This window comes from Phoca vitulina, unplaced genomic scaffold (genome assembly GCF_004348235.1).
Source record: "Phoca vitulina isolate PV1807 unplaced genomic scaffold, GSC_HSeal_1.0 scaffold1, whole genome shotgun sequence".
Lineage (NCBI taxonomy): Eukaryota > Metazoa > Chordata > Mammalia > Carnivora > Phocidae > Phoca > Phoca vitulina.
In genome coordinates, this window is record NW_022589704.1 from 19,521,484 (window position 1) to 19,534,918 (window position 13,435).

The 13,435-nt window shown below is 55.5% G+C and overlaps 1 protein-coding gene across 7 annotated transcripts in view; it reads left to right on the top strand.

Moving 5' to 3' along the window:
- Positions 1–13,435, top strand: part of TNS1 (tensin 1) — a 201,539-nt gene that overhangs the window by 143,237 nt on the left and 44,867 nt on the right. For all 7 annotated transcript variants that reach the window (XM_032402452.1, XM_032402457.1, XM_032402469.1 and 4 more), the window contains one exon: positions 11,119–12,687. In XM_032402452.1, the coding sequence (XP_032258343.1) occupies positions 11,119–12,687 (1,569 nt within the window). The remainder of the gene's footprint in view (positions 1–11,118; positions 12,688–13,435) is intronic.

Sequence of the window (13,435 nt, forward strand, 5' to 3'; positions counted from 1 at the left end):
TGGAAAGGGCAAGGCACATGATATGCCCTGAAGTTGAAGCATCGGGCATGCGCATCTGCACCCCGGGGGTAATAGGGTCACCAACGTGTAGCTCCACCCAGCGTGGAGCTGGGTTAGGGAACGAGGAGGAGAAAGCAGAGGTCATGGTCATAGTTGTATATATGTGGCCACCTCATTGAGAGCATCTCTCTGTGCTGTGTCCTGTGCCAAGTGCTTTATATGCGTTATAACAGTCTTTGCAGTACCCTCTGAGACAAAAATACTAATGTACCCATTTTGCAGATAAAGAAACTGAAGCTCAGAAAAATTAAGGAATTGGCCCAGGGTTGCACTAAGTTAGTAAGTGGTAATGTCTGGAATCAGAGCAGTGTCTGCTGGATACCCTAAGCCTGTGTTCTTAGCCACTGTGTTCCTGAGCGAGAAGGGCTGGGTGTAACAGGCCTCATTATTAAACGTATGGTGTCCAGAAAGTGGGAGGTGATAGGCCTATGGGGCTCCTTACTGGTCAGAGAGCCACATGGGTTGTTTGTGGGTCCCTTGCTTCAGAATGATAAAAACCGCTGGAAGCGAGTGCTCAGGTAGGGAAGAGAAGCAAAGGGGGAGGGTATGGTGTGGTGGGCTCAGGGACTTCAGGCTGGGTCCAGGGGAGACCGGGCCTGTCAAAGAAGAGACTTGGGAGGACATGCACACCACGTTTAGTATCTAAAGAGCTCTCATGTGGCAGAAATTTGGCTTGTCTGAGCCATCCCATAGGGCACCATACGGCCAGTTAGTGGAAAAACAACAGGGGGCTAAAATCTACCAATTACAGCCATCAAAAGATGAAATGGGTGTTTTGGGGAAATAGTAAGATTCCCCATAACTGAAAATAGTTAAGTGCAGCTAGCATTAGTTTTTCCCAAACCTGGCTGCCTCCCATTCTCAGCTGGGCAGTGTTTTACAGTTCAGATTTCCCAGGCTCCACCTCTCACAATTCTGCTTCTGAAGGTCTGGGGTGGGGCCAGGGGATCAGGGTTTTTATAAAACTCTCCCCAGGGCCTTCTGGTGCAGCCAGTCCCTAGATGGGAGCAGAGCACCATAGGATGGGGTTGTTACTTCCAGGGACTGTGGTGTGGTGGTGTTTCCAAAGTGTGGTATGTTGGCCAGGTTGACAGTTACACATAAGATGATTTTAGGTGCATTTATTTTAATGCATATTAGAAGAAAAAAGAATAGATTTACACTATATGTATATATGGTTATTGATGCTTAGAACTACTTGAACTTAAGTTTATTTTAACAATTACAAAATTTTGTTTTATTTTATTTTTTTAAATTACAAAATTTTATAAAAATAGTGTTTATGGGATTCACAGATAAACAAGAGGGTTGTATGCAAATAAAATATCCGTTAACCCTGATGCGGGTGGGGGTTGAGTAGGAACATGGGTGGACAGGAGCTTGGGGTTTGTTGGTTAGTTCCAGGTGGCTCTGTGGAGATAGGTGGATAATTGCAGTAGTTTGTCCAGATTGTGCTCTTCCAACAGTCCAGCCCTGGGAAAATTGGAAGTCCTCCTGCCCCCAGTTCTGGAAATCCACTTCTCCCCTCCCCATTCTTTTTTTTTTTTTTTTTAAGATTTTATTTATTTATTTGACACAGAGAGAGACAGCGAAGAGAGGGAACACAAGCAGGGGGAGTGGGAGAGGGAGAAGTAGGCTTCCCGCCGAGCAGGGAGCCCGATGCGGGGCTTGATCCCAGGACACTGGGATCATGACCTGAGCCCAGGGCAGCCGTGTAACGACTGAGCCACCCAGGCGCACCTACCCTCCCCATTCTTAATGGCTCCTGTGAATTCTGTGGTATGGGGCGGTGGGGGGGAAACCTCACCCATCTTGTCCCTGAAGATGCAGTTAAGACAGGACACTCGGTACCATGTTTGCTCTTCAGTGGTGTCCCACTGTCAGGGACTTCTGGCACTTCTTAGGGCATCCAGGATCGTGGTGGGGACTTTGGGCAGCTCTCGTGGTTTTGGCGGACGGGCCTGCTTTAGGTCTGGGTGCTTGGGGGTGAAGGTGGATGTCACTGACACTCTGAGAAGTTATTCTCTCTGCCATTCATGATCTTTATAGATTGGAACCAACTGAATACCGATAGCTAGTCAATTGGAGGCATCCTAAGTGGCCTGGTGGATCGATGTCCTGGGCCAGATGCCCACTTGGCCTTCCCAAAGTCGGGCCTCAAGAACTGTCAAGGTTGCTGGGCCAGAATCCAAAGCTTTTCCCTGAGAATGTAACTTTGGGCCACCTGCCCGCCTCCCCTCCCCTTTCCAGAGACCTGCCTGGGTGACACCTCGGTGCCTCTCCTCAGGCCTGTTGTCACCTCTGGGAAGTACAGGGGCTTGTAGGTTTTTTTTTTTCTCCTCCTTTTATAAGCCAAGGAAGTGTCCTGGCTCCTAGACTCTGCCCCGTGGTGGGGGTGTGGGGGAAGGAGGGGGAGAGGGAGGGGAAAAAAGATTTCCACCTTATTGTTCAGCAGCTGGAAAATTGTTGTCATCTGTTCTGCCTTTCATTTGCTGAGAGTGGAAAAAAAATGTGGAAAAATTTGGGGAAATAAATCTCAGTACCCTCGTCGGAACTCTGGCCCTTCCCGCCAGCATCCCGCCAGCATCCCGGCCACTCGGCTCCCGGGCCCGGTCTTCCCACTTCGCTGGGCACCGGGGCCCTGATGGGTCTGGGACTGGGGCCGGGCCGGGCCGGCTGGGCAGGGGCAGTCTCTGCGCCTTGCTCCGTGTGGAGGGCTTGGGAAGCCACTGTGATGTCATTCAAGAACCGCATAGCTACAGGATGATAAGTGAAGCCCTGGGGACCCAGCTGGCTGAAATTACAGACAGAGTTTTCTCCCACTGGCTTCCTACAAGCCAGAGCGAGGCCGAGCTGGCCGGGAGGGGGAGAGCAAGCGGAGGGAGCGAGCGGAGGGAGGGAGGGGTGGTGCGTGTGGACCAGGCAGGAGGGCCGGGCGGCGGCGGCACTGGCCCCTCCCACCCCTGACGGGCTGAGTGAGCCCGAGCTGGACGCAGACTGCCTTGGGGCTGTAGCCATGGAGGAATTATTTGAAACTTGAGGCACAAGGAGCAGAGAGCAAATTAGAGCAGTTATTCTCCTCCCCTTTCTGCCTCTCCGTCCAAAGGGTAAGTGTCCGCGGGGCATTTGTGTGGGTCCTTGGCTGGCTCTCCGTTGGACCTGGGGCTGGGGGGCTTCTGGGCTCGTGCACCGGGATCTGCCGTGGACTTGGCCCCAGGAAGCGCGGCTGTGGGGGGGGAATGCGTGGGGCCGTGGCCCGTGGTGCTGCCTTTGGAGGTGGACCCGGCTGCCCTGCTCCTGGCCTCACTGCCCTGGGACTCGGAAGAGCCACTGCCTCATGTCTGAGGGGTGGCTGAGTCTGTGGGTGGGGGGCAGTGTGTCTGAGAGGGCCGCGCTCTTTGGGAGTAATGGTTCACGGAGGATGAGGATGGGGTGGCGGGTGGAGGGAATGTGGTGGCGGCATGGCGAGCCCCTGAGACACTCCTAGTGGGACGTGTATTCAGGGCACCCCCCCATTCTGTGGTCTGAGCTTTGCAGGCCCCCCAGTGCTGACCATTCCCCTGTGGGCCACCCGCGGGCTCCCATTCCTGGCTTTCCCCCAACATTGGCAGGGCTTGGAGTGGCTTGACCGTCCTCCTGGCCAGGGATCCCCGAGTGTCCGGGCGGGCGCCCTGGCCTGGCAGAGAAGGACTTCGGTTGTTGTGGGCTCGGGTGCTATTTTTACTGTCCCGAGTGCCTGTGATATCTGGTGCCCAGAGAGGCTGCGGGCAGGGAGTGGGAGTGCCAGGCTCTGCTTATAGCGCCTGGCGTGGGAGCTGAGGGCCAGGCTGGAGTCAGGAGGCTGGCCTTGCAAGTTCACATTTGCCCCACAGGCGTGGGCCGTCCTGTGACCTGGGCAGGTCCTTCCATGCCCTGGTCCCTCGGGTCTGAAATAAAGGTCAGGATTGAGTTTTTCTGTCCCTGCTCCCTCTCTCTGGAGGAATTTAAGTAAGATGGTATCTGTGAAAGTACCGTGGGTCCTTCCTGAGGAAGGCCTGGGGACGCATCTGTCATCAGCGCTCCATGAAGCCCCATGTATTATATTGGGAGGTTCTTGGTCTGCAGCCATGGTTGCCCCCCTGCCCCCCCCAGACTCCAGTCATCTTCACCTTGAAGGTCATTAGGAGAAAGAGCAATGAACCTCCCTGCGCTGGGTGACCTTGGTGGGGAGGGGTGCCCTGGGCCTGCTGAGTGTCACTGTCCTCCTGTAAAATGAGGGGTGGGCAGTGGATTCACTGATGCCCTGAGACCGTTCAGCTAGAATCCCCATGGCGTTTGGAAAGCTCTCTTGGCTCCACTGACTTCCTGGAGCCACCGGAGACAGGAGCAGCCCATGGGGGAGGCTCTCTTTCCCATTTCTGTTTGAGTGCTGACTTTCTCCATCCTCCAGGCCCGCAGGCTGACGTTCAGTCCAGGGCTCCATTTGGACATTGGGCCTTCTCTCTTTCTTGCCACAGCAGAATGATGGAGGTGGCCACCCACTATCCCCCAACCCTCCCCGGGGCCACAGAGGCAGGTTTGTGGGTGACTCTGGTGCGGTCACTTGTACGGGGCACAAAGCCACCTGTTAAAAGGTGGACAGCAGCCTTGAGAAGAATCTTATTTCTTTTTGGTTCAGTCTCTGAGAAGGCAGCGGGTTCCCTCCGAGTGCTATTAAGCAGAAAGACAGGCAGGTGTCTGTTGGCCACTCTGGCCTCATCTGTCTCCGTCCACAGGGCCTGACACCACGTGCCCATCAGCAGACACCTCCCAGTGTGAACCTAAGTCCCTTGGGCTGCACCTGTTGCCTGCTCTCTGCCATCCCAGAGGCTGTGTCCCCTTTGTGTTCTTCCCCTTCAGAGACTTGGGGACTTCCCTTCAACCCGAATTCTGCTGACCTTCAGAGTCCCTGACAAAGCCCATTCCCATCTGGAGACGTTCCAGAGCTCTCTGCAGCTGTGAGAAACAAGGGCTGCCTTAGTCCCCGGCTGCCTGTGGGATGGGAGGTCGGCATGGGTGGAGGCCAAGATGGTCACAGTCAGGGTCACAGGAGATCCCTGCCACTGTTGCCACGGTGTCTCTAGAGGACCCCAGGCCGTGCCTGAGCCGTGGGGCTGAGGTTCTGCACAACCCTGTCCATCCTCATCTCCTTCTCACACTCACCTCCCTCGGGCAGGTCGCAACTCAGTGGGCTCCTCTGGGTTGGACCCCAATTGTGCTCCTCCAGCTGGAAGATTTTCCTTTTTTATGTGTTCTCCTGTTCCTCTTGGATGCAGCCTGGCATTCTTCATGGAGTCCCGGGCAACAGAGAGGGATCCCCAGAGGCAGCACCCTGTTGGATGCCTACATTTAAATTTAAGATCCATTGGTGGACTTTGAGGTGTCCATTCACCCCCTGTAATTATGTGCACAATTTGTGTTTGTGCATTTTAGGGGCAATTATCAGCTATGGGCTTTCACCAGGTATCCCAAAGGGTCCTTAGTCTATGAAAGTTAATGTCCACTGGCCTGGAGTGGGGCTGGGGAGTCCTCTGAGGGACACCGTGGGGCAGGCTCTGGCTCAGGACCTCCACTGTGCCCAGCCTGGGCGACCAGCTGTGTAGAGTCCTCCTCTGTCATGATATTTTCTCTTTTCTCTTTCCTTTGGGAGAAGCTTGGGTCCCCCCTGAACCTCTGATTTTTCACATCTCTGGATGGCAGCAGAAGAGTGCCTCGGTGGCTGACAGGACTATATATAACTTTTTGGACTATTTAATGTGATGCAAGAGGCATTTGTGAAACATGCAATGTGTGCCAGGCCCTGCTTCTGCTGAGCTGTCCTATAAGCCATGCAGGTTATGCATTAAGCTCCAAGAGGCACTGTTCACATAGACCCTATCGTGAAGGGTACCCTCTGGGAACCAGGCACTGGGGGGGGGCAAAGGCTTTTCTCGAGGAGCCCCCAGCTTAGTGGGAGGACAAACATGAACAGCAGTAATGACCAGCCAGTGGGTGATTTGTGTTACGGGAGCTGTCTGCCCTGGGCAACAGGAACTCAGAAGAGGTTAATTTCAGTCTGGAGGGCTGTGAAAAGGGTTAGGTTGTGGGATGCTTCCCAAAGAACTTCAGGCTGAACTTGAAGGAGGAGAAAGGGGTTTTCCAGGGAGCTTGAGAGTTGTGGGGAAGAAACATGAAGAAGCATCTTTCAGGAGAGGGAACAGCATGTGCGAGGCCCAGAGTAGAAAAGAGCATATGGATAGTATGAGGAGTGAAGGGTGTTGGGGGTATTGAGGACGGTGAAGGTGAGGCTTCAAGCATTTGAATCTCACTCCCCAGGCTTGGAGGCCAGGCTCTGTGTGGTTAAGTGGTTGATGCAAGTGGACTTGCCATTAAGATGGGGACCATCCTTCTGAGTAATGGTTGTATCTGGCACAAGGGGTTGAAGGGGTGCTTCTCCACTGTCTTCTCTCCAGAACCACATTCCTGGGGCCTTCCTGGTACCCAGCCCCATCCTCTGGCTCCCACATGCTGCCCCTCAATAGCCCTGGTCTTAACCCCAGCCTGGCTCCCTCCATGGCTGAGGGAGAATCTGTGACGAAAGGGTTCACATGTCCAGGCCTTGCTCTCTTGGCTGCTTCTTGGCCAAGCCTCAGCCCTTGTCAAAGCTCATGTACTTCTTAGATGCACGCGCATGGCCTTTGATGCCCCACTCCCTGTTTAAGAAGCTGAGATTCCCTTTGGGTGTGCTGGGGCCCCGGTCTGCCTCTAAACTACCTGTGTCCAGGGTGGGCATGATGCCTCTTCCTATTGGCACTCTTTGATTTTCCTCTACATTGGTTGGTTATCACTCTGTTCTGCATAATATATTTTAATGAGTTGCTATTCTGCTGGATGTGGACCCAAAGGACTTTTTATCCTGAAGGGCCCCATCCTGAAAACCTTAATAAATCATTCACTATTCAAAACAGGCCTGCTGGTTGGACAAGGAGGGGTCGCTCCTTGCTGACTCATCGCCAAAAGAAACTTCTTTCTTGGAGTCAACCAGGCTGGCACCTTTTATTCTGCATGGTTGGGCCATCTGTCCTGACCTCTAAATAAGCGAAATTTCCCCACTAGACGTTAGTAAGAGAAGTAGGGGTCCTTCATCTCAGAGTCCAAAGTGCTGGCCACTGGGGTCAGGGTTTCTCAAGATATCATCCACCTATGTGAGCCCCAGAGCCTTGGGAGAGTTAAAATACTGCTTTTTGGCCTCGCCCCAGGCCTATGAGTGAAAATCGTTGAGGGTAGGGCCCCAGCATCTACATTTTTAACAACCCCTGGAACAGATTACTATGAACATCAAAATTGGAAAACAACCACCCTAAACCCAGGTCACCTCTTACATCCCATCGTTCTTCCATTCTCTTTGCAGTGTGCAGGATGCACACATCTCTCCTTCCCTGCATCCTGCCCGTACTGTGCTTCTAGCACCACGCACACCTCCGTGGCTTGCTGGAGGGAGCCTAAGGAGTAGGTCCACGTCCAAGTCAGCTGGGGATTTTCCTCAGAGCTTTCCAAAAGCATGACTCGCACATCTGGATTACGGCCGCCGTGGAAGAAGGGCCTCTTGGTGCAATCAGGCTCAGTGTTGAGGGTGGAGCTGGGGTTTTGAGCAGCTGCTGGGAGAGCCAGGAGACGTATTCAGACAAAGCAAGTGGGGCCTTGAAGGGACTGTGGGCTTCTCGGCTTCCCTAGAGAAGCGGCCAGGGAGACGGCCCACGAGACAGGATGTTCTGGCTGGCCCGCTCGTGGGGCTGTGAGCTCCCCCCCTGGGCTGCCTGCAACCTGTGTTGCCCTTGCCGGCTGTCCTTCTGCTCAATTGTCACCTGTGCCGGTACCCCTGGCCCCGATCGGGCAGGTTCCTCCTCTGTCCCCTGCTCCCTGCCGCACTGGGCGTCCAATGCGCTCTCACCCGAGAGGATTTGGCTGAGTTGGCCGTGCCCCTGGAGTCTGCTGGAACTGAGTTGGATCTCATGGCCCCTCGGCTTGAGAGCCTCGAAACCATCTCCCCCCACCCTCTCCTCTGGCTCTGTTTCCCTCCTCCTCCTTGCTCTGCCCGCCTCTCTCTTTTGCCCTTCCTGCCTTAATAGATTGAAACCGACGTTGTGTTCCGGCTTCTTGTGGTCCTGCTAAGTAGCACTTAATGTGGCCGCAGTGGCCCGGCAGAAGGGAAGGACGAGCATGTGTGTGGGGGGGATGCGCTTCATCTCCGATGGGAGGAACAGGGGTACCTGCCACGCTGGGGTCACGCCAACGCACTGGGCTCTCAGAGGAGCCCTCCCAGGGGCTAGACAGACCCGGGACGGGCCTGGGTGTCCTCACGGTCCCCCCTTGATGGGAAAAGGAAGGCCAGTGAAGGTGCAGGACAGCCCGGAGCGTGGGGCCAGCACTCGGAGTCAGGAGCAGTGGGCTCCTCCTTGGAAGACAGCAGTAGACATTTCCATTTGTATTGTGTGAAAAAGATTTAGTTAAACAATCTACACTTCTTCGATTTTCTTGCTCAGCCTTGGCGGCCTGGCAGTTACTGTTCCTGATGTTGCTGCAAACAGTGGTCCGTGCGGGGGTAAATTACATGGCAGAATAGGTTTATATCGACGTTGTCAGAATCAATGAAGGGGCCAAAAGGGGCAAGATGTCAGGTGCTGGTAATCAGTGTGAATTCTTCCTCCCTTCCTCCCTCGGGGGATATGCTTTTGTAGCTCTCTTGCTAAAAGCTCTTTTTTTATGAACCCAAGTGAGATGCGGGGGTGCATCTACTTTCTCCCTGAAGGAGAGAATACTTCTCGGTTTACGCTGATTTGTACCCAGAGGTTCTCATTGCCCCTAAGTGTAAATGGGGAGCCTGTTGGACATTCCACAGTTTGCTTTGCTGTTCCCCCCACTTCCCAGACCACACGAGCATGAACTTGGGAGGTTAGGGGGTGCAGGGGATGGAGGAGCTCCCTGGCCTCACAGCATGAGCTTTGGAGTGGGGCCAGGGCTTTCCAGGCACAGTGGGAAGGAAGGACAGCCCGTCAGCCTCCCACTGACTGGTCTAAGGGGCCCCCCTCATGGGAATCACCCCCAGAAATCTGAGTGGAGGAGAGCTCTTGTCTTCAATGCTTTCCCCCTATGGAAGCCGCCATCTGGGGTCTCTTTTTTTATGTAGCAAGGAGCCCAGTTCTTTGGAAGGACACAGCATGAGGGGCAGCCTCTCTCCTTCAGTAGCTTCGACACCTTCAGAGGCAACGACAGGCCATTTGGAAGAGGCAGGCATGCCTGCGCCTGCATCTCAGCAGCCACTGGGGGCCCCAGCACAAGCCACAGATTGCTGGAGATTCAGACCTCTCTCCAATTCAGACCAGCCCCATCCCTGGGAGCCCGTGGCTGCGGCCACACTCTGGCCCAGTATCACTTGGGACCTGCTGCTGGCCAAGGTCCCAAAGCCCCAGGGAAAACTGGGGACAGAGAGATGGTCCTGGAGAGTTAAGTGAATGGGCAGAGCATCCAGCCCCCGGGGGCTGTGTATGGACGATGTGCCTCGTTAGGCCTCGCTGTGCTCGCTCCCTGTGACGTCATTTGGTCGGCCTGTGGTTTGTGTGTGTGTATGTTGATCAGGATGTTCCTGTTTTGTGGTTGTCTGATCACTTGTTTTTGGCTGTGGGCTTCTGTATGAGTGTTTATTTTTAGAGGCTGCCACTTCTGGCCTGAGGGCTGATCCTTGGACATGGTAGGAGTTTGTATTTTCTGAAATGATTGTGGCTTTAGATTTAAGTATTTATTTTGGGGTTATTGTTGCCTTTTATGTGTTTCATTTATTCTCTCTGTGTGTGTGATATGAGAGACAGTGTGAAATAATAAAAATTGAATGGTTTTTGAAGTTCTGATTTTAAATTAGTTTTGCTTTTAATTTAGTTTTATTTTAATTAAATCTTAAATTAGTTCTCATTTTAAATCTAGCTTTACCAGATACTGTGTATCTGCAGATAAATGGTCTCACTTCTGTGAACCTCACTTTCTCCCATCCTTAAAGTATAATACTCCCTGACTCGCAGGATTAGAAATAATGTGTATGTAAAGTGCCTTGCAAGGTGTTTGGTGCCTCGGGGGCCGCTATCTAGTGGACCCCAAGAGTGTACCAGGGTGTTTGATTTGGGTGAATTCTGGGTGTTTGACTTGGGTGATTATTAGTTGGCGTGTGTGTCTCTGGACGTCTTTGTGTCTGGTTTTCCTGTGTGTGAATGGTGGGTGTGTGTGACTCTTGGTGTCTGGCTGGAGTCTGTGCAGTATTTGGGAGGGGGCTTTCTTTTCTTGCCAACTGGGGGCCTGCCTTGGAGTGAAGGGAGGGGAGGGGCTTCTGTGTGTGTGTGTGTGTCGGGGCTTGAAGCTGGGCTGCTGACTGGACAGGGTGTGAAATCACTGAGTCCCTCTGGGTGGGGAAGTTCTTCGTTCCTGAGTCAGCTCTCTGGCCCTGAGCCATCCAGTGCTCACTCTTTCCTTTCAGAGAAAGTATTGCTCATGGGGTCCCCAGACAAAATGACACAGGGGACACCCCTCCCTGATGAGAGCATCTCCTTTTGTGTTCTGGATCCCTAAGATGCTTCCCCTGCCCCCCTGGTCTCTGGATCCTCTTTCCAGAATTCCACGAGCCCAGCGTTCCGAGGGAAAGCATGTCCCCTCTGACACGGGGACTGCTGGCTTTGCTGAACCCCATCTTGACCCAGTACTTTCAGGTCCTTGGGAAGCTGGTGAAATGCCAGGGCCAGCCTTTGGACAGGCATCTTGCTCCCAGACCCCCCTCCCCGCCCGCTTAGGCTGCACTGCCTGGCCCTGAGAGCTGGGTGTTGGGGCCCAAAAGCCTTGGCTAGGGGTCCTTTTGTCCTCCTCCCCCACACCCCCTGACCTCAGCTCTGTCTTGAGTGGTGCGGGGAGATTTTGAGATCCAGGGAATGGAAGCTCTTCACTCCCTCTGGGAGAGGCGAGGGTGTCCTTGCCTCCCACTGACGTCTGCTGTCTGTTGTTTGCCCTCCGGCTCTCTTGCAGAGGTGGTGGGTCACACTCAGGGACCTCTGGACGGGAGCCTGTATGCCAAGGTGAAGAAGAAGGACTCCCTGCACGGCAGCACTGGGGCTGTCAATGCCGTGCGCCCCGCCCTGTCGGCCACCCCCAACCACGTGGAGCACACCCTCTCCGTGAGCAGCGACTCAGGCAACTCCACAGCCTCCACCAAGACAGACAAGACCGACGAGCCTGCCCCCGGGCCCTCCAGTGCCCCTGCTGCCCTGAGTCCCGAGGAGAAGCGCGAGCTGGACCGCCTGCTCAGTGGCTTCGGTGTCGAGAGAGAGAAGCCAGGGCCCATGTACCGCACCCAGCATCTCCGGTCCCGCCCCGTGGGGGGCCCGGCCGTGCCCTCCTCCGGCCGCCACGTCGTCCCAGCCCAGGTTCATGTCAACGGCGGGGCCTTGGCATCTGAGCGGGAGACGGACATCCTGGATGATGAGTTGCCCAACCAGGATGGGCACAGCGTGGGCAGCATGGGCACACTGTCCTCCCTGGACGGGGTCACCAACACCAGTGAGGGAGGCTACCCGGAGGCCCTGTCCTCACTGACCAACGGGCTGGACAAGCCCTACCCCGTGGAACCGATGGTCAATGGCGGGGGCTACCCCTATGAGTCCGCCGGCCGGGTGGTGCCTGCCCATGCCGGCCACATGGCCCCCATGCGGTCCTCCTACTCCGCACAGGAGGGTTTAGCTGGCTACCAGCGGGAGGGGCCCCACCCAGCCTGGCCGCAGCCAATGACCGCCTCCCACTATGGCCTTGACCCCAGCGGTATGTTCCGCTCCCAGTCCTTTCCGGAGAGCGAGCCCCAGCTGCCCCCAGCTCCAGCCCGTGGGGGCAGCAGCCGGGAGGCTGTGCAGAGGGGCCTGAATTCCTGGCAGCAACAGCAACCTCGTCCGCCCCCTCGCCAGCAGGAGAGAGCCCACCTGGAGAGTCTCGGGCCCAGCAGGCCCAGCCCCCAGCCGCTGGCCGAGACCCCCACCCCCGGCCTCCCTGAGTTCCCAAGCGCAGCCTCCCAGCAGGAGATTGAGCAGTCCATCGAAGCACTCAACATGCTGATGCTGGATCTGGAGCCGGCCACAGCTGCCACCCCCCTGCACAAGTCCCAGAGTGTCCCGGGGGCCTGGCCAGGGGCTTCCCCGCTGTCCTCCCAGCCTCTCTCCGGCTCCGCCTGCCAGCCCCATCCACTGACCCAGTCCAGGTCTGGCTACATCCCCAGTGGGCATTCCTTGGGAACCCCTGAGCCGGCCCCGCGGGCCTCCCTGGCCCTGGAGTCCTTCCCTTCCGGCAGGCCTTACTCCCCTTATGATTATCAGCCATGTCCTCCTGGGTCCAGCCAGAGTTTCCGTCCAAAGAGCCCAGCCTCGTCCTCCTCGTCTGCCTTCCTTCCAACCACCCATAGCCCTCCAGGGCCTCAGCAGCCCCCAGCCTCTCTCCCTGGCCTCACTGCTCAGCCTCAACTCCCACCAAAGGAGGCAACTTCAGACCCATCCCACACTCCAGAGGAGGAGCCACTGAACCTGGAGGGGCTGGTGGCCCACCGGGTAGCAGGTAAGAGCCTCAGGGACCATCAGTCCTGGGAATCCCCTCCTACTCCCTCCATGCCTTCCCTCTTTGGTCTTGGTTGGTCTTGTTGGGGGGAGGTGCAGGGGCAGCCATCACCCCTTGGCAGGCGCTGCTTTGACCTGGGGAAGAGGCTGTCAGGAGCCCACACGCTAGCCATCCCTCCCTGTGTTCGTTGTCTGTTAGGCTCTAAGGCAGGCATTGAGATTCAAAGATCAATGTCTTTCAGTTCCTGCCTTCAAGAAGCTTACAGTATAGTGAAGGGACAGGTAGACAGGAGTGTAAGGTGTGCTCTGACAGGGGTGGGGGCTAAAGCCCCAGAGCTGGAGGGAAAGCAAGGCTTACCACCTAGAGCAATCAGGGAAAGCTTCCTGGAAGTGGTGACTGTGGGGCTGGAGTACAGATTTTCTAGGCAGAGAGAAGACGCTCTCTGCAACTGCCTGCATCCTCAGACTTCAGTTCCTGGGGGAAGGTGTGGAGAAGGCTGGAGGGAGGCTTCTGTAGACCCAGTTTCCCCCTTGGGCCCTCCCAGAGGCATAACAGAGAAGGGAGGGTGTCCTTAAGGCCGGGGCTCTACCTGAGTGCTCAACCCTGGTGGGTCCCTTCCGGGTAGGTCTCATTTTGGTGGGGAGGCCAAGGTTCTCCTTCTCGTTCAGCTGTCCTGTTAGTCCTTGCTTTCGGACCCGCTGTGGATGAGAAGCAGGCACTGAGAAACAAAGCTCCATTTCCTATCAGA